The 20,822-nt window shown below is 31.2% G+C and overlaps 2 protein-coding genes across 2 annotated transcripts; one reads left to right on the forward strand and one right to left on the reverse strand.

Annotated features, from left to right (window-relative positions):
* Window positions 1–4,360: 4,360 nt before the first annotated feature.
* On the reverse strand, window positions 4,361–9,014 carry LOC149899079 (fatty acid-binding protein-like). The gene is made up of 4 exons (XM_090114160.1): window positions 8,869–9,014; window positions 5,304–5,473; window positions 4,822–4,929; window positions 4,361–4,500 (listed from the first exon to the last, which is right to left on the reverse strand). The coding sequence occupies exons 1-4, from the start codon at window positions 8,939–8,941 to the stop codon at window positions 4,441–4,443; spliced, it is 411 nt and encodes a 136-aa protein (XP_089970286.1). The 5' UTR covers window positions 8,942–9,014; the 3' UTR covers window positions 4,361–4,440.
* A 2,827-nt stretch (window positions 9,015–11,841) lies between these two features.
* On the forward strand, window positions 11,842–20,419 carry LOC149899080 (luciferin 4-monooxygenase-like). Its single transcript, XM_090114158.1, has 12 exons — window positions 11,842–11,927; window positions 12,454–12,613; window positions 13,668–13,875; window positions 14,052–14,250; window positions 14,431–14,553; window positions 15,074–15,248; window positions 15,642–15,782; window positions 16,117–16,242; window positions 16,589–16,672; window positions 16,840–16,986; window positions 17,468–17,630; window positions 20,257–20,419. Exons 2-12 carry the CDS (start codon window positions 12,458–12,460, stop codon window positions 20,373–20,375), a joined length of 1,641 nt encoding a protein of 546 aa, XP_089970284.1. The 5' UTR covers window positions 11,842–11,927; window positions 12,454–12,457; the 3' UTR covers window positions 20,376–20,419.
* The last annotated feature ends 403 nt before the right edge of the window (window positions 20,420–20,822 follow it).

Genomic DNA, 20,822 nt, shown 5'->3' on the forward strand with positions numbered 1-20,822 from the left:
ACAAACATTTTTTTAGGGATTGCTCTTCCTAAACGTACAGAGGGATAAAAAAGTCGGAATATGTAATTTCTCCTTTTCTACATTCCACGAAGTAAAAAAAAAATTGTAGCCCATGTGCGCGAAACCACTTGCGGAAAGCTAGTAAGAGGTAATTTTTTTATTCGTTCATAAATCGGTATTAGCACAAACTAATAATAATATACTTCGTATTAGCAGTAGTTTCCCCACCCATAACCAAAACTGTAGAGTCTTATCAACGACCTCATATACGATATTTAACTTTTCGATTAGTTTTTATATGGATAAGATTAGTTTATTTTTTTTTTATATCAAACATATTTAGATACAGATAATTAAAGAAAGATTGCGGATTTCGTTTTAAATTGGAATTTTAAAATCAATTTATTGTTTCGACTTGGCTGATCCTCCTTCTTTAGTTAATTTCTAAATATTGTTTTCATAGAGCACAATATTTCCTAATCTAATTAGCGTATGATTATTTGGATAAATGTTCGTAATTTAAGGTAACTAATGCCTTTTTTGACCCCGTCGGATAATGGGATTAAAGTTTAATGGTAGTAAACATATGTTATCTTTATCAATTTAAGCCAAAATGAGATTCCGTACAATATTATTTACTTTTAGTTTTTTAGCAATAACAACTTATCAAAAGACGATGATAAATAAGGGTAATTAGATGCTTAATTCTCTTAAGAAGGCTTCCCTTAATGAGTCGTTTTATATAGTTTCCACCAATTGTTCTCCTAAGATAGAAGGTTTATATCTAAGTCTAGATTTAAAGAAGAGGACATAAATTTTAAGGAACATGGCATAAAATGTGTAATATCTATACATATATATATAGGTAAATAAAACTCAAAGGTGACTGATATAGTGATCTATCAACGCACAGCCCAAACCACTGGACGTATCGGGCTGAAATTTGGCATGCAGACCGTAGATGTTAGCATTGTTAGGACGTAGGCATCCGCTAAGAAAGGATTTTCCGAAATTCTGGCGGGAACGGGGAAAAACGGGGATGCACGTACAAAGTCGTGGGCGGAAGCTAGTCACAAATATAATCAAAATGAATGAATGAAAAATTCTTTATTGTACTTTTTTTACAACATAACATCTTTATTTTACATATTATATCTAATCCTAACACCATTTTCATTAGATATAAAATTAAAATGCCTGTAGGTATGTTGTCCAACTTTCGATGACAAAAAAAAAGAATTATGGATCAAGAATGGTAGACTTCGAATCTCCAAAATTACATATCACAACCACGATTATCTTTAACCGATTGCAATTATAGAATTGTTATCAAGCGAAAGATAATATATATCGTAGTTTTATAACAGAACTTTATAGAAAGAGTCATACGAGTGTTACGTCATATTGAATAGGTACTACAAAAATATCCGCCTCCTTGGTACACTGGTTGACGCGTGAGCGTAGAACCGAGGGGTCCTGGGTTCGATTCCCGGTGGAGACGAAGAAAAAAAAATGTCTCGGTCTGGCAGGACACAGAAGGCTGATCACCTACTTGTCCCTAAAGAAAATCGATCAGTGAAACAGATGTATGAATAATGCATCTGCCCCTTACCCCACTACGGGGACACGGGACTTCACTACAAAAATATTAACTACCTATACGTTCAGGAAAGAAACTTATTCCTGAAAGTTTACTGATAATAATTAATCACTACAAGGTATAAAACAATGCCGATGTTACTGTCCGGACGTTCTTATGACGTATGCTTTAATATTTTAAACGACGGAATAGATAGTGCGTTTTCTTTAATTAAGAGAGTGTTTCTCGAGGTTCTAGTATATAATAACCTAGTTAAGTTTTAGGCAAAGCGGGCGAAGCCACGGACGGCAAGCTAGTAACAGTATATTTTCTTAAATAGGTACTTGTTTTACATTATGTATGTAAAACAAGTACCTATTTAAGAAAATATATGTTTAAAACTTGCTCATTGTCATCATTTGTATGAAAAAATCTTATAAAGGAAGATGTATACTCTTTCAAATTAAAAAAATTCAATGCGCCTTTGAACTTGCAAATATACAAAATTGATATTTGCTTCGAATTTTTATTCAGGATTTTGTAATAGCTGTACATTTCTTTATAACAGGTAATTTAAGTAATTTAAAATAAATATTTACTTACTACGTATATTTTGCTTAAGTTGAACATATTATTGTTTTATTTTTACTTCTATAACTACACAATATAAATAAAACTGGCCGACATTATTTGTACTGTTCATTCAACACTTTGTTGGTTTTTCTACATTGTGTACACAGACCATTAACATTATTTCGATAATATATTCTTGTTAATTTAAATATAAAACGTTCGCGTTGAAAGCCAGCCACTTCAAATCATTGACCTAATAGGTATCTTTCTTTCGTAAAAATTCATTCAAATATAATATGCAAAAATATCGCATTAACGAAATATATTTTGCATTAACCCTAGAAAGATAATCATATTGAGTAGTACGGGAAAGATAGTCATGCGTCAAATTTACGCATGTTTTTTAAATCGCTCTAAGTCGAGGTATATTATTATTTTTTCCATAAATTTTAAGTTTTTATATATTTACAGTTATATTAGAATAATTAATACTACAAACAATTTATTTATTATTATTTTTACATATATAAAAAGACAAAAACATTAAACGTCTGCATTAAATCAACAATTCTTGTAACACGTATTGTTTCTTATAAAAACTTACTTTTTACCACAATTATCAGACTTTTTTATATGTTATATAAATTTTGTAGATATAGTTATATGAAAAATTAGTGAGAAACAACTTTAGGACATATCAACGTATGCTCACAACATAATATAACTATGTTACATTTTTTGCAGGACGCATTTGCCTTTCGTCCTATTTCAGACGGATAAAAGTATAGTAAATACGTTTTTTTACTGAAGGTCTCCTCAGTACTTTCTTACGATGTACCAGATACTTCATTTGGCAACAAATTGGAGATATTATCACGCAAATATCTTCTCAAAGCTGGTGATTCTAAACCTCCACGCATAAACAAAGAAGACAGTTCCATGCGTCTATATTTCACGTTTTTTTGACTCGGATGTTTTTGTACTTTGTTATTAACATTGTGGCTATAAATTTAATATGCAATATGCAGGCAATTTTAATGATTCCATAAAATAAAGCCATTGGCCAACTCATTGTCTTCCTACTAAAGGACATCAGGGAACACATTCGGTCTAATGCATCTACTCCGCCTTTTGCTTGAATGTAATATATCATGTTTGCTTTGTATCTGATCAGGAAAAGCTTCTTCTATGTCACTTTACTCGTCATCTTCAATTTCGTGGTCCTCCTACCTCACTATCGGTATCTTCACAGGGACCCTCATCGCTTTGCATAAGAGCGGCCAGTATACAATATTCTTCCAATTTTCAATCCCCAATTGTTTTCTATATTTGATTCAATATGTATAAACATAAATTTATAACATAAGTTACAATATACAGTAATAATAAGCTAAAAATATTCAAACTACCATAGAATTCAAAATCTTAAAAGTCACGGTAAAGATAATCATGCGTAATTTTGACTCACGTAGTCGTTATATTTCAAAATCGGTTAGATTAACTTTATTGATATGTATACCATAGGATTTCTACCAGTGAGTTATGAAATGTCCTAAACGCACAGTTATGGATTCGCGACATTTAAAAAGATACAGCTATATTTCGAAAACGCATGAGTCATTTTGACGCAGACTATCTTTCTAGGGTTAAAAATAATCTGAACTTCCTGAATGTTTATGTCGTCAATGCCAAAATAAGAGTGTTTAATTCTTGAATTTAAAAACATACCTTCTTCTCAGAATGTTATAATAAATAAAGTTCATAAATAAATTGACAATATTTGTAATGTTGTTTTATAATATTAAAGCTGTGACATTCACTTAGTACATATCTTACCTAACATAAATCTAGGCTACCTCGCATCACGTTTTCCATTTTATCTTAGTATCTACGACTTTATCCCATTGACACAATCATTTATGTACTTTACACAATATATGTGTATACTACACGTACACTAAGGTCAATTATGCGTAAAGTTCATATTCTGGTACGTTTTTTTGTACGTTATGTAATAATTATAGTACAACTTCGCTTGCGTGATGATGTTAATAAGCAAAATGTACTATTCACGACTAGAATCTATCGCTTTGTCAAATTTCATCTAGATCCGTCTAGCTTTTTACGTGATGAGTAAAACTATTAATAAATTAAAGTGATTTGTATCTAGGTTACGTTTAAATATAAACTGAAATAAAAAATCATTACTCCAATATATTATATATTGTATATATCCTAACCAAGATCACAGTAATATAAAGTTATTTTAGGTACCTAATAATAATAAATTATTCTAATCGTTCGTAGACTCTTATACATGTACCATCCCAGCCTTCTGCGGTGGTTATCTGAAAAAATATTTAATTTATTTAATAAATATCTTCATTTTCCCCTATAAAGCTCGAGTTTCTTCGAAATTATTTACAACATATTTAAAAACAAAATGAAGCTATTGTTTACAGTTCAGTAAATCCATACGTCCATAAGCCGCGGGCCGGGCGGAAGGCTAGTATTACAATAAAAAATAAATCAGAGCGAAATCTATAATTTTCGTACAGGACCTGTTTTGAAAATGAATCTCAAGTCATTCCGGATTTCCTATTAAAAACCCCTTAAAAATATATTTAAATACAGGGAATGAAAGGCAATAAAATAAATATTTTACTTACTACTGTTAACTTGGTATCTGTGAATTCTCGAACATGTTTCGATCGTATTCCCTTGTCTTCTTGTGTTTGTATTAGTTTATTGCCTTCTAATGTGATACGAGATTTCACCTGAAAAGTATCAATTGTTACAAGCGCTACTTTACTACAGTTAGAACTAAAATAACAATGTTATAATATTATTTAGTTAATTAGTATAATTTCAATTCGGAAATTGCAACAGTTCTGCTTACGAAACTGTTGGGATTTTTGGCTTAAAAATAAATTAAGTTTTACACAACTTCTTCCTAAATCCTAATATCATGAAATTTGGGTCATGTTCAAATAATAATTACTGTTTGAGTTTCAGTAACCAAAAAGGACCCAAGTTTTCTATATATTCAACTCTTATATGTATAATGGTAAAAATTTGACCCATGTTTATAATTAGAGAATAATAATTGAAACGGAAATCCATCAATTAAATATTAATTTGATATTCTCACCTTGACTCCATCTGGCCTGTCTTCATCAAATTCTTCATCTAATTTAAACGTGGTAATAACTTTCCTAACTGGCGTAGTCATTGTAAGTGTATATGATCCATCTTCATTTTGAGACAAAACACATACTGGGTATAGGGATGTGACTAACTTTCTGGATATAAGGCCCACTCCTGAAAATAAATATAAAATGATGAATTTGCTTCGAGGTTCTTCGGAAAAGCGGGTAAACTAAAAATACGGATTGAGATCTTTTCTATAACAAGTCGATATAAACAACCTATACTTTTGTATGTATATGAATTGAACCAGTAAAGAACTATTTGATCATAATATACATCTCGACGCTGGAGGAGGCCCTCATTGGGCCCTTTATTTCAGTAGTTTTTTGCCTTGCCTTTTGCAATATGAACTGAACATTCAATATACGTGAATCAATAAAACTATCGATTTCGGTAGTTGTATTGATGTGATATACCTAGAATAAAGTATAACTATTTAAATTAAGCTTTTTCAATTTTCATATCAAATAATAATAATCAACCTACAGAATATCTTCAGTGAAGGAAAGTTCTCGATCACAGTATGTATATGAGGTTTATACTTTATATTGAGGTAATAAACATTAAGAAGAGGTTGAGATGTCATTTCAAATGTATAGTTTCGCATAAAAGCAAATATAATATAAGAAAACACAGTGATAATTTTTTTGTGTATACTAGAAATACAATATAAATATTTACATATCAACTCATGATGACGAAGTAAAAAAATTATGACGGCCGCATAGCATATACCTACACAAAATATCATTAACCCATAATAACCGTCAATACGTTTTAGAGGACTTTGGCTACAATGTGACACGAGGATTTTATATTATAAAATCACTTCATAGTATAAAAAAAGTCGCTTTCTCTGTCCCTATGACCCTATGTATGCTTAAAATCTTTAAAACTACGCAACGGATTATGATGCGGTTTTTTAATAGATACTAGATAGAGTGATTGAAGAAGAATCTTTTAGTAAATAATTTATTATCTATAGACAAAGCGGGCAAAGCCGCGGGCGGAAAGCTAGTATGTAATATAAACTGTTTAGTTATTATTATAACGTACCTAGAATATGTATAGTGTAATCATTTATCTTTATAGTAATTAATTATTGTGTTACCTGCACACGGAAAACACGCCAGGCAACATTAACCATCCATTTAAGTGAAGGAAAACTTCCACTAGCCTTTTTATGGCATTTGGTTTATATTTAGTATTTACTTTTAAAAGAAATAAATCCATACTAATATTATAAATGCGAAAGTAACTCTGTCTGTCTGTCTGTTACTCAATCACGCCTTAACTACTGAACCAATTTGCATGAAATTTGGTATAGAGATATTTTGATACCCGGGAAAGGACATAGGCTACTTTTTATCTTGGGAAAATGACGCAAATAACGCGGGCGAAGCCGCGGGCGGAAAGTTAGTGTATAATATATAGAAAAAGGTTAAAAAGGTTATCATAGTCCTCAGACTCCTTCATCCAATAATAGACGATGGATTTCTTAACACCGTAATTAGTAATTACATACATTGCAATATAAAACCGAAACAATATAAAATATCAATTATATTCCTTTTAATTATTTAATATTATTTCCTCGCTTAAAACAATTGCTTATAACCAACGTTACAAAAACAATAATTACTATAGCATTAGTGCATTGTTTACATAATACTCGTATCCATTATCTTAGAAGTAGATTCTAGTATGAAATAAAGTAGAAATAAACAAACGTGCTAATTACGTACTCCGAACTCGGTACTAGTTTTATTGTATTTCATTAATTAATTGGCCGTCGATTCGATCTTTGACTTCTTGGACTTCGTCCGATTGAAACTAATATATGCGATATTAGTTTTTACGAATTACTGAAAAACAGCAAACATCAATAGGTACTCATTATCCGTATGCTTTATAGTCTACTAGCTTACCGCCCGCGGCTTCGCCTAAAACCTAATAAATTATATACTAAAACCTTCCTCTTGAATCACTCTATCTATTAAAAAAACCGCATCAAAATCCGTTGCGTAGTTTCAAAGATTTAAGCGTACAAAGGGACATAGGGACAGAGTATGCGACTTTGTTTTATACTATGTAGTGATATAATAAGTAGGATGATTTTTACGATTAAGACTTGGCTGAAAAAACGCGAAAATCCCTTTGTTTTTTTAATTTTGACCTCAATTATCCGCAAAGGACGTTTTTACACATGTTTTCGACTACCTATTCGTGTTTCAACTGTACGAGAATTTATGTAACTTGCAATGTATTTTTTGTTCAGAGTTTTTATATTACGTCATGTACAGTATAGCTACAAACAACCGACGTAATGTCTTGCATTATGATTTATGACCTCTAACCTAGCAAGACTGTTTTAATATTTAGGTACATTTGAGCAAGAAAATACTTAATAAACTAGATTTACAATTACAATCTATTGTACACTTATAAATTATTACAAAATTAAATTTATTAGTATTTAAATCAAATCTTGAAACACCAAACTTTATCTTTGAAAAGATTAGAGAAAAAATATCAGAAACATTAAATATTGTATTTTCATGTTTTACGAGTGTTCCACCACGTTCCACTGTAAATTTGGCAAATTAAAAAAGAGCGTGTGTGCCGAGCACACGCGTCAAAAGTGAAACCTCTTTGGTAAGATTCAAGAATACCAAAATCGTCGCCTTACAACATGACGCGACGGCATTGGCATGACGTGACCTTGAAATTTTATCTACTCTCAACTCTCCTAAAGAAGTTTCACTTCAAAAAATCCATATTATGTCGAGTCATCGCCTTATTCCATAGTAACTGCTGACTCACTGTACTTAAATGGTTTGATAATAACTAATCATCAACTGATAATATAAGAACCGTTTATTATAAAACAAGTAATTCTTTATAACTCGCATATAAAAATAGTGCTACTACGAGACTCGCAACTTACATAAGAAAAAAAATTATACACTTTATGAAATTTGGAGCAGAGATTACAAAATAGTTTATACATAGGCGGCGATTCTTATCGAAATATTATGATGGATATTCCCCGAACGTAGAACGTAAAATTATAGCAGTTTTTGGTAATTCTGGGTAGATTTATCTTAAATCAGAATTTGTTCTTAGAGTTATGTATTTTAAAAGATAATAGCTGTAGATAACTGTGTATACCTAATATAACAAGATCGTATGATGCCAAGAAATCTTTATCTTGACCATGCAGTATAAATTAAAATTACTGTTAATTGCAAATATTTACAATGCACCTGCATGTTAGTACATTTAATGCTTAAATAAAGTATTATTCTTTGTATTTATTTATATTTTACTGATCTATAACTGAATAATTTAACTTGATTTAATTATAAATTAAAACAAATAGCGGTCTTATCACTATATCGCGATTTCTCCCAGACAACCAGACGTTCGGAGATAAATAAGAAAGATTATTGCTAGATAATAATAAATTGAGAAACTAATGCGTCAAAATAAAAAAAAAAACTCACCAATGTATTTTAAATAATCCTCAAAGTTATCAGATGTTTTCAGTTTATATTTCTTTCCTAAGAATTGTTCCATATTTCTTTATTTTTAATAAACACGTCTGCGATACAACGGAGTCAAACGGTTTGTAAAAGTACAATAATATAGTATGTATTATGAACTCACGTCTAAGTTGAAAACTTGTATTAACATGGTCAATATTTTTTGCATCGATATTTGTTACTTTTTTTTGTATAAATGGATTTTATTTATCTTGATGATATTATTTCGTAGTGAAGAATAAAATTAAGTAAAATTATATGACATTAGTCACACATTAGTGGAAAAAATATTATTTTAAATATTTCACCTTTTTGCTGGAACAATAACACAAACTGTCATTGGGATTCGATTTTTTCACAAATTTTTTAGTCGTGCTTTTATTTGTGACTAATATAAATAAATGTAAGTAGTTAATAGTTACACTATGAAATAGTGCTAGCACAAAATTCAGTGAAAAACAAATTAATATAAAATAATGTGTTTTGCCATTTATTAATGGTTTTCATAAACCGTACGCACTGTAGTGGTACTGTATAATGAAGGCACTGAAGCTTAATGTAACTATTTTCATAAAAAGTTCAAATAAGAAATGTTATAAAATATTTTCATAAATGTAAAATATTTACTATCTATAACGATTAAATCATCAACTAGTTACTGGATAATACTTAAGTATTTTCGCCTACTCTTGTTATTGCATATATATTCAAGGCAGGCGCCATGAATTTTCTTATGTATCATATTATATTATTATGACAAGATAATATGTGTATAATATTCATTCAAGTTTTCTTATAATATTCATTTAGAAGTCTAATATTCATTTTATATGGAACTCTACATATCTTAACTCTACGAGCCGTAACTTAAACTCTACCGTAGATAAGTGAATTGGTCGTATTCCGAACTTGGCAAGCAGCGCAAGGTGAAAATTTTATTCAATTATTAGAATATGTAGTTCTTGAAATAATGAAACGCCAAAGTCACTTATTTTACTAAGGTACAGAGTTTAAATTAGGGCTTTTAGAGTTAAGACGTGTAGAGTTCGACGCTTGGCTCTACGTCATGAGATCCGAGTACTTTTTCAGAGTGCAAAAAAGTTGGCCACATCATTTTATATGAAAATTTTGATGGGATTCATTTATTCAGATAATTTGATAACTATTTCTGATATTATATCAATTTTATTATTTGTACGTTTTAGTGAAGTCCCATGTCCCCAAGTGGGGTAAGGGGCAGATGCACTATACATGTGTTTCACTGATCGATTTTCTTTAGGGACAAGTAGGTGATCAGCCTTCTGTGTCCTGCCAGACCGAGACATTTTTTTTTCTTCGTCTCCACCGGGAATCGAACCCAGGACCCCTCGGTTCTACGCTCACGCGTCAACCAGTGTACCAAGGAGGCGGTCATTTGTACGTTTGATAAGTAAATAATAAAATGACCAGAAACGTGTTCTTAATATAATTAATGTCTTTACAATTTTCTTCATATAAGGGAATCCTTACGAGCACTTGTATGTACATTTATATTAATTTACCTCGGTTAGTGTACAGGCTTACTAAATTTTATCAATATAACACCTATAAATCTTATTAAATACTATTGATCCGCCCAGGCTTCGCCTGTAGTATATCCACGCTTATTTTATAGCCAGGTAGTATACAAACCTTTTTATTTTTTTGAAATCGGCCTAGTAGCTCCTGCTGCCATTCTGTTTTTTTCTAATTAACGCGCTGAAACAAACAGACACAAAAATATTCAGCTTATGTTATTTTATTTTTATTTTTAAGGATCACCAAAGGTTGTAATATAACGCATACATTAATATATGCACAACCAGTTATACATGACCACAACTTACACACAAGACAACAATCAAGAAATTATTATACAGGGTGTAATCGTTAAGTGTGCACAGGCGATTATTCCGTAATTATTGCAAATATCAAAAAACTTTAAACTGATATCGAAAGTACTTAACCTAATGAGTAAAATGGCCATAATACATTTTTAAAAATAAAACGAGAAATAACAAAAAAAATAACTTTAAACCCTCCCATACATTTAGTATGAGATATGAATATCCCATGTACATTGAATATGTTTTAGCTTTTTTTTTTTTGGGTTTCTTTTTGGGTTTCTGCTTTAATTACTTCGCAAATTTGAAGGGAGGTTAATTTAGAAACTGTAAATAGAGCTCCTCATTGTATTGCACAATGAGGCCATCACTTCGATAATCTGCTATGAATACAAAATGTATGGGAGCGTTTAATGTAACATTTTTGGATATTTCTCGTTTTATTTTTAAAAATTTATTACGGCCATTTTACTCATTAGGTTAAGTACTTTCGATATCAGTTTAAAGTTTTTTGATATTTGCCATAGTTACGGAAAAATGGCTTGTGCACACTTAACGATTACACCCTGTATAAGTAATTACAGAATTATAGATTAGTGTCGATATTTCCATATTATCAATATTATCAACTCGGTCCTGCGTCAACAGATCACATAATAGCTCCAGTATAAAAGTTCTATAATAATTATGTATTGTTCTTTAACCTTCCCAGTTCCCACTGCCATTGAAATCAATTCCAGAAATTTGGAGATTCGTGTTTACCCTGCGCGTGTCCTGTGTAAACTGAACCCTTAATTGGCATAATTTTACATATAAATCTGAGCTTTACTACATTGGAAAAATCCAATAACCGAAATTATTTTTTTAGATTTATCTAAATCTAATTTATTTAAAGCTCATTCAACAGCAATCATAAAATGAATGAATTTATATAAAATGTATACTCATGTACATACATTTGTCTGTTTTAATAAACAGATAACGTAATCTGTTTTTACAAATTGAAATAACTTCGTCCCTTTCATATATTATGAATATAAAAGAGATCCATGTATTATTGAACGTCTTATAATATTGTGATTATTAGATAATAACACTAGGTTATACTCTCAAGTCTCATTAATAATAGAAGTTGTTCGGAGTAACGAACGTATACTGGTATTCCTTTGTTTATTATTTCAGTATTTTTTTAGTATATGGGTTCATGACAGTGCAAATAAAGTATAAAAAAAATATTGCTACTAATGTGCTATAAATATTTGTTACTTTTAACCATCTTAAGTGAATAATAATTGAGTTAAACGCATTGCAAACGTTTATTCATAAAAACGTGAAATTTATCTAAACTAATATATTATTTCTAATTTAAACCAAACGTAATTAGATTTTATTCTAGTGATTAATTTAATCGTAAATATGTTTAAACAAATATTATCGTTCCATTCCATCAAAAAGGCAATTCCCGCTTTTTTTCAGAGATAATTATTATAATTCAGACGCATCGATTTTATCCGCATCTAGAAAGGACGTTCGGTGCGTTACCTTACTAGTTACATTAAAAAAATAATTGTACCAATTAACAATTGTTCCACAGTGATCGGTTAATGACCCATTCGTTTTTCTAATGAATAATATAATTATTTCTCTTAATTTTAATTTAATTAATTAAAACATTCTATTTCAGAATAATGACGGCATTAAATACTTGGAGCGATGCAGTTTTTAGGTATATTGATGATATAGGGTTCAAAATAGTTGCAGAAACTGGTGAAGTAAGTGACAGATATCACTTGGGAAAAATTGTTCTGAAATGTTTCCGCGAAGATCCAGAATTTTTGTTACAGGTAATTTAAATTTTTGTAAGTTTATTTTTGCTGCCTCACGATTAAATGTACATTTTAGTGATGATAAATTTTATTAAGCATACCTATGAAAATTAAAATAAATTATCAACCAATGGAAACTCTTTGCCGAGTTTATCGCATTCAAACCAAATACATTTTAAAAATTTCCTCATATATTATATTAGCGGTGCCGCGCGGTTTCACCCGCATTGCTCCGCTCTTGTTGGTCTTAGCGTGATGATTATAGCCTTTCTCGATAAATGGGCTATCTGGAAATCGGACCAGTAGTTCCTGAGATTAGCGCGTTCAAACAAACAAACAAACTCTTCAGCTTTATAATATTAGTATAGATTACCCACTTAGGTAAATATCTCGGTAGTTTTAATAATTGTACATACTATAAAAAGGAAGTCAAAAGATAAGCTAGATAAAATACATATAAGTATTATATAATGTATGGTTGATTTAATCAAGGAAAATGGTGATTTATGAAGTACTATAAATTATAATATAAATTATTATATTGTATGGAAAAAACTTATCGATAGATATATAAATATTATATCGATAAAGGTTTCTCAACACTCAAATTGCAATGAACTTTCATATCGTAATCGGCATAAGCTCTTATATCATTTATTTTCTCTGGAGGAGTTACTGAGGAGGAGAACTCCTTATGAGGGTTTGAGCCTCAATCGGCATGGCCAAGTGTGTGTTGGCAGATGACACATGACGAACTATATCGTTTTTTAATACCTATCCAAAATACATCACTACTTTTTCTTGATGATAGGAAAGCCATCACCAATATTCTTTTTGGTGTCAATAAAAATATTTGCCACATGCTCGTCTAGCCTTTTTTATTGCAGTCGGGAGTTAGCAATTAATATTAGTAAAAATAAGGCAATGTGCCTTGATAAAACACGATAAACTAGTAGATAGAATATTGCTGCACAATAATACGCTTTATTGCAATTATTTGATTTATTATTCTTATCGTTCATCGTGCATTTTTATGAATTGACACTTTTTAATCGGAATTCCTGATGTTCAGATCGATGGAGCTACAAACGAAAGGGACACATTTGGATCGATGTTGGAAAAGTCAATTCGATGCGCAGAAGCATTCAGAAACCTGGGTATAAAGCAGGGTGACGTCATCGTGCTTATGGCCAGCACTTGCTTGGACCTGACAGCTCCGATGTATGCGTGCTTCTATCTTGGAGTCACTGCAGCTTGCATTGATATGACCTTACAAAAAGGTTTGTTCTTTTTTTACCCATATTGCATTGGCCAATCGTCTATAGAATGACTGTTTTTCTATACATCAATTCAAGTAACAAACCCAAAAAATGCAGTACAATTGAGTACTTCCTCCTTTTGTTTTTACATTCTGTGTGATATATGGAAAATAAAAGACTAATTTGGAAAATTTCAGAGGAATTACTCAACGCATTTAATGACGCGAAGCCAAAATTCGTGTTCTGTCTCGGCTCCAAAGCTGTCGCTGTTCAAGAGGCTCTTAATCAATTAGGAATAGAAGCTGAAATTGCTACATATGGGAAAGAGGCATCATTCAATACATTCCCGGAATTTCTTGAGAAATACTCAGATAACGGAAGTGTGCAAGATTTTCAGTAAGTACTTACTTCAGAACATTCACAGGTATGCGTACAAAAAAATCATAATATAAATGTGGCTTTAATTTTATGATAAATCTGCTATAAAAACTAAACTGTCGTGGTATTTTTAGTATGCATATAGTTACTTTTCCAGATACTAAATATGAAAACTAATAAATATTCCTTTGCTTTCAGGCCCGAAGATTTTGACCCTAAAGACACTATAGGGCTTTTAGTTTCGACTAGTGGTTCTACAGGGTTCCCAAAAACGGCAGCTTCATCCCATAGTAATTTAATACATGGACTACCTAACTTATGGTAATAATGTTGTTCCTATGTATTAAATATCTCTTAAGTTTACTTATTAAAGAATTATGAAATTGAGTCAACGACACTTTCCCCTCTTATTTTGTAATACATATTGACGATTGATAGTTTATTTGATTGCACAAGTATCATAAAACGTAAAGATAATAATTTTATTATACTAAATCCGTTATCAGCAGACATCCGTAATCCATTGAGTTCAAATAATGTTTCACAAGTAGTAATTGTAGAAGTTTTTGAAGTAGTAGTTCTTCTCATTCTTTCGTTTCATATGCAACGTAATTTTGTCCTTCTCTTTTATCTAATTCAAACTTAAATTTTAAATGAAACTTACTTTTAAATGAAAATACCTATTCTATAAAGAAACGGTTCAAAAAATTCAATGTTGGTCATTCAGTACCACAAGCAATCATTGAATAATCGGTGCATGCAACTATGAGACAAAAAATTGAGAACTATATCAATTAATTATTATTAACTAAGTATATAATTCTTCTCGAAAACTTTCCAGGGTTAACTTCAGAAAATACCCAACACCGACACGTCTAGCCCTTATAATTTCCCCCGTGCAATGGCTGTCTGCTCTAGTACATTTCGTCATGAGTCCTATATTTAAATACACCCGATTACAGAGCTCTTTACCGATAACACAGCAACACGTTTATGAAATGATTAATAAATATAGGGTAAGTATTTTGACAGACTAATGATGATGAGTTCGAGACGTTTCGTTGTAATTGATTACACTCCCGAGTTTAATAGTAGTGTGATTGAGACAATTCTTACTTCTTAAAAACTTTTATAAAATTAATTAAAAGCTAGAAAAGTAAGACTCAGTAAGAGAAAGAAAGAGATAGTAGGTAGTAAAGAAAGTGATATAACCTGTAAATTGAAACAAAGTGGAAAATGAGTGTCAAAAGTTATAAAAGTGGAAAAAATTCATTAAAATTGAATTAATATTAAATAAAAGGTACAGGCGAACATTTTACGTAAATATTTTTAAAATATTTATAAATTTTATAAAAAGAGATAAAATAAAAACATTAGATACAATTTAAAATTTTCGTTACCCATTTCAGCCAACGTACTTAATTTCGAGTCCCACATTTATGACAACTCTGTTGAGACCAGGAGATCGCGACCAATGCGATTTCAGTTCCATGGAGCATATTTATCTTGGAGGAAGCGTTGTTTCCCAGGAAGTTGTCAATGAATTGAAGGTTGGTTGATGAAAATTAACAAGATATTGAAGTGAACCACATGGGCACATAATCTTACCCTTGCTATCAAGGTTTTCACATAACCATGTGCTGTTTGTACACCTTGGCTATGAAGGAATCCGATTCCTTAGAGGAATTAATACTAGAATTCTTATCAAAAACAAGGCACTTCACTGATTGAAACTTTCCGCCCATTTTCAGTGTCCTGCTCCTATTCTGTTTTGCTTATCTGTTAGTTAAAATTACTAATAAAATATAAAATAATATACTTACGTAAAATTATGCCATCTGAGACATTTTCCCAAATGTTATAATATTCTCATTTAACTTCCAGATTGTTCAGCCAAATGCACAAGTCTTTGTTGGATACGGACTAAGTGAATGTTCAGGATTGTGTTTTAATTACGTGCAAGCCGTTCGCGGCTCCTGTGGAACACCTGTCGGTCAATATCAATATAGAGTGAGTAATGGCTTTTAGTTTTTCAGCAGGCGTTCGTAATTTGTAAATGAAAATTATTGTTCTTTATTTTCGGTTTGATAGCATCATTTTATAGTCAGTCGGAAAAGATGTAGTTTTTAAATATGTGCAATGCTTGGGTTAAAATTAAAATATCCTCTATTTCTGTTAAGTAATTTTTTTGTTATTTTATGAGACATACCTACATACATACTTACTGTACATACTTACCTAAACCTAATTCTTACAAAACCATCAATTAGTTACAAGTAGCTCTATAAAGTTGTATCTACATGTCAGGGAATTATTAAATAAAATTCTTTAAAACAACTATCTTATGCTTTACTAGATCGTGGATATTGACACACAAAAGATCATTGAAGACGCCAATGTTAGTGGAGAATTGTGGATTAAAGGACCAGCTGTATTTAAGGTAACTATTATTTTAAAATAAACTGTAATATCTTTTAAATAGTACACACATTGGTAAAATTAGGGGAACAAAAGTAAAACTTAAATTTTCCTTAATTTTCTTAATTTGATTGAAAACTATTGATATGAATGAAACAGTACTCTAATTTTTGGTTTGAATGATTACAGGGATATTGGAATAGACCAAATGACACAATGCAAGCTTTGACAGAAGACGGTTGGCTTAGAACAGGGGACATAATGTATAGAGATGAGAGTTGGAACTTCTATTTTGTAGATCGCATGAAGCTATTATTGAAGTATAGGAATCATCAGGTATAACATTTATAGTTTGGTATAATGTGCTCGTAAAATATTATATTATCTAATTACATCTTCTAATATAATAAAGAGGACAAATTTGACAGTCCGTTTGCTGCAATTAAAAAAAACTACTCGAACAAATTATTAAAATACATTACAATCGTCATTGTAAACTGCACAATATTTTCTAAGTCTACACTCTAGTACTCTACAGTGTATTTGTAATGTAACGTGGAGTCTACATTGTTTATCCCGCTGATAGTCGACATCAACCTAGATGAAGCCGGGATGCCATATTTTTGTACATTCTAAACTGGCGAGCTATCTAATTTGTCCATAATATAATAATTATACTCTATTAAATAATATCTTCAATAATTTTAACAAAGCTTTATTATACAGCTTTCAAAGTATAAAATTGAGAGCTTATTTTAGCATTGTAATTATAATTGTATTTTTAATACTCATTTAATAACCAGATATAATTTTCTAGGTTTCGCCAGCGGAACTGGAGAATGTAATTCGAAAGCATCCTAGTGTATTGGATGTGGCTGTGACTGGCATTCGGGACCTCGAATGCGGTGACCTGCCAGTTGCCTGTGTGATAACAAAAGATTCCAATGTAACAGAGGATGAAATAAAAGATTTGGTCAAAGGTGAGTTTAATGCCGCATCCGATTTTTTGCTTTCATTGTGAAAGATATTAGTCTGAGAAAATATAGTCTTGCCATACTTTTTCAATTAATTTAATTTAGGTTGAGTTCAAGTCACGAAGTCATCGAGTGTTAAAACAAAAAAAACATTCGAATTTTCGTTTCTAAGTTTTTAGAAACATCCACAATAAAAATTGAAGAAACTTAGTGGTAAAAGTCTCTACAGTAATAACCTGCGGGTTAAATACTTAAATAATTTGGAAAATCCAAAAGTGCACGCCTCATAATTTTTTTTTAATAAATATTTATTAATTATTATTTTTGTTTATTTAATAACAATTAAACCACATCGAATCAGACCCTGAAAAATGAAAGGGTTCTATTCCTGAGCATACTCAAGCGTAAGAGAAAAAAAAAGACTCGATTAGTAAAGTATTTCGGTCGCTATCGTGTTAACAAGAAAAAGGATCCGCACATACAGACACACGGACGTCCAAGACAGAACTTTTTGAAGTGAAACTTCTTTATCGGGGGTGGACAAAAATTTTGTGAGACATTTTTTGCGTTACGCCGCGCGCGTTACATTTTTGCGTTACGCCGTACTCGTGACATTTTTGCGTTACGCCGTAGTTACTCGTGACTATATACATGTTATATTAAAGTGATCAGCAAAATCAAAGGGTTTGTTTTAATTCTAATTCCAGTGAATTTCTAAAAAAAGTAAATAAGTAATTATATCTATTTTTCTAATACTTAGGTGTAATAATGGTTATTTATTTTTCTAAGTTATTTATGATTAACCTCACTTTTTGATTGTATTTTTCAATACACTAACACGAGGGTGGAATTATGGTATCAATTTTTTCTAATACTTGAATGTTGATTGTGGTATTTATTTTTCTAAAATTGTATTTAAAGTTAACCTCAGTTTTTGATTGAATTTTTTAAAACACCAACACGTGGGCGTGATCATGTTATTTATTTTTCAAGTTATTTAAGCTTAACCTCTGTCTTAATATGTATATATTATGTACTATGTGCGTCATTAATTTCTGACTGTTTCGAGATTTGGTGCAAAATAAAACAGTGTGTAAATAAAATTAAACAATTGAGTAAAAGTATAATTTCATAGATAACACGTTGAGAAGTTCCCTGTATAAATATATAATATACATATTTTGTATAAATACATACATAATATGCCTATAGATCTTTACTCAATTGTTTTATTTTATTGATTTTTTACAAATTTTATTTACACACTATTTTATTTTGCACCAAATTTCGAAACAGTCAGAAATTAATGACGCACATATTATATATACGTTTTAATATAGAATATTTTTTATTTTACAACCTTTACAACTTGATCATTAGGAATTTATTACCTCTATTGTTCGAACAAAAATAAGTTACCGACTTTAAGAACGTGCCGACAATGTAAGTAAGTACACTATTGTTTCTTAGAAAACATTTTAGGAGTATACGATAATAAATCTATGACTCACGTAAACACGTGTTTGCTTGATTGGTGTCAGGTGTTCTATTATAATTTTATGAATTCAAAATTTATAAGAATAAACCTCAAACTCTCTGTCCAATCAAAATCCGCCTAAGTCGAAATCCTTTATAAGCTGAAAACGGCAGTGGCCGGCGTAAATATTCAAATAGGTAGCGAGGAGCGAAGCGACGAGCATCTTAGTTTAACTTTTGAACTACCGCACGAGCCGAGCGAGCGAAGCGAGCGAGTTGCATGTAAATATTTAAATAGGTAGCGAGGAGCGAAGCGACGAGCATCTTAGGTTAACTTTTGAACTACCGCACGAGCCGAGCGAGCGAAGCGAGCGAGTCGCGGCAGTGGCCGGCGTAAATATTCAAATAGGTAGCGAGGAGCGAAGCGACGAGCATCTTAGGTTAACTTTTGAACTACCGCACGAGCCGAGCGAGCGAAGCGAGCGAGTTGCAGCAGCAGCCGGTGTAAATATGTAAATAGGTAGCGAGGAGCGAAGCGACGAGCATCTTAGGTCAACTTTTGAACTACCGCACGAGCCGAGCGAGCGAAGCGAGCGGGTTGCAGCAGCGGCCGGTGTAAATATTTAAGTAGGTAGCGACGAGCGTGTGACTAACGTATTTCTTTAATATTGTATATAGTAAATTATTTTTTGAAAAATAAGGACATAAAGAAGTTTCACTTCTTACGTGTGTACTCTAGTACACGCACACATTTTTTTAAACTGTTTTTTAACTAGTTTAAATAACAAAAATGACATCAAAAATATCATGAACGTTAAAAATAGTGTTTTTTTCTTAATATGTGTGTGTATGTATTATCTTACAAGTGCAATGTATGATACATAAAGACATTTTAAGTTTGAAAAATCAGATGTTTTGCGCGAAGTGACAGTAGTACCCACCTCAACGCTTCGCTTATGAGGCGTGCAATACAATACTAAACTGTTTTCATAAAAAGTTTTGATTACGATACATTAAATTCAAACTTTTTATTAATACAGTTTTAGTGTGATTTCAAAATTTGATTTGAATATTCCTACTACAAATAAGTACTTAAATCTGATAGAGATATGTTTTTAAGTTAATTATTTTAATGAATATTTATTTTTATTTTTAGCGTCACTAAGCGACTCGAAACAATTGCGAGGAGGTGTCATATTTATGAAAGAATTGCCTACAACATCTACGGGAAAAGTTGACAGGCCAAGACTTAAGGCAATGGTTAATAGTAGTTAAAATTAATTCAATATAGAGTATACGAAAAGTATTTTTACTTTATAGTAATGTGTTTTATTTAATACCCAGGCGACTTAGAAAACTTTGTTAAGCGCTCTTTCAGTATGCACTCTACTCGTCAAAAGAAATCGCTTTTTACACTTTTTGAAGTGAAACCTCTTCACTCTTGAGGCGCGTTGAGAGTAAAATTTCAAGGTCGCCTCATGGTAATAGCGTCACGTTCATCTTGCCAAAGAAATTTCAGTTCTGCTGACACAGCTCGCCACGGCGGCCACACACGCTCTTGCTTGTGTGGCGACTGGCGAGCACACGTAACAAGAGTTAAAAATATTATAGTGTGTATTTTCAGCTATAAGATAATTTGCTAAATATATACATATTACGATAACATCAATGCTTTAAAAATAATTAGGATATAGTTATGACTAAACACTTTGCTTATGAGAT

Source organism: Colias eurytheme, chromosome 21 (genome assembly GCF_061535395.1).
Source record: "Colias eurytheme isolate Ceu_HAF_F1 chromosome 21, ilColEury1 Martin Lab GWU primary, whole genome shotgun sequence".
In the NCBI taxonomy this organism is placed as follows: Eukaryota; Metazoa; Arthropoda; class Insecta; order Lepidoptera; family Pieridae; genus Colias; species Colias eurytheme.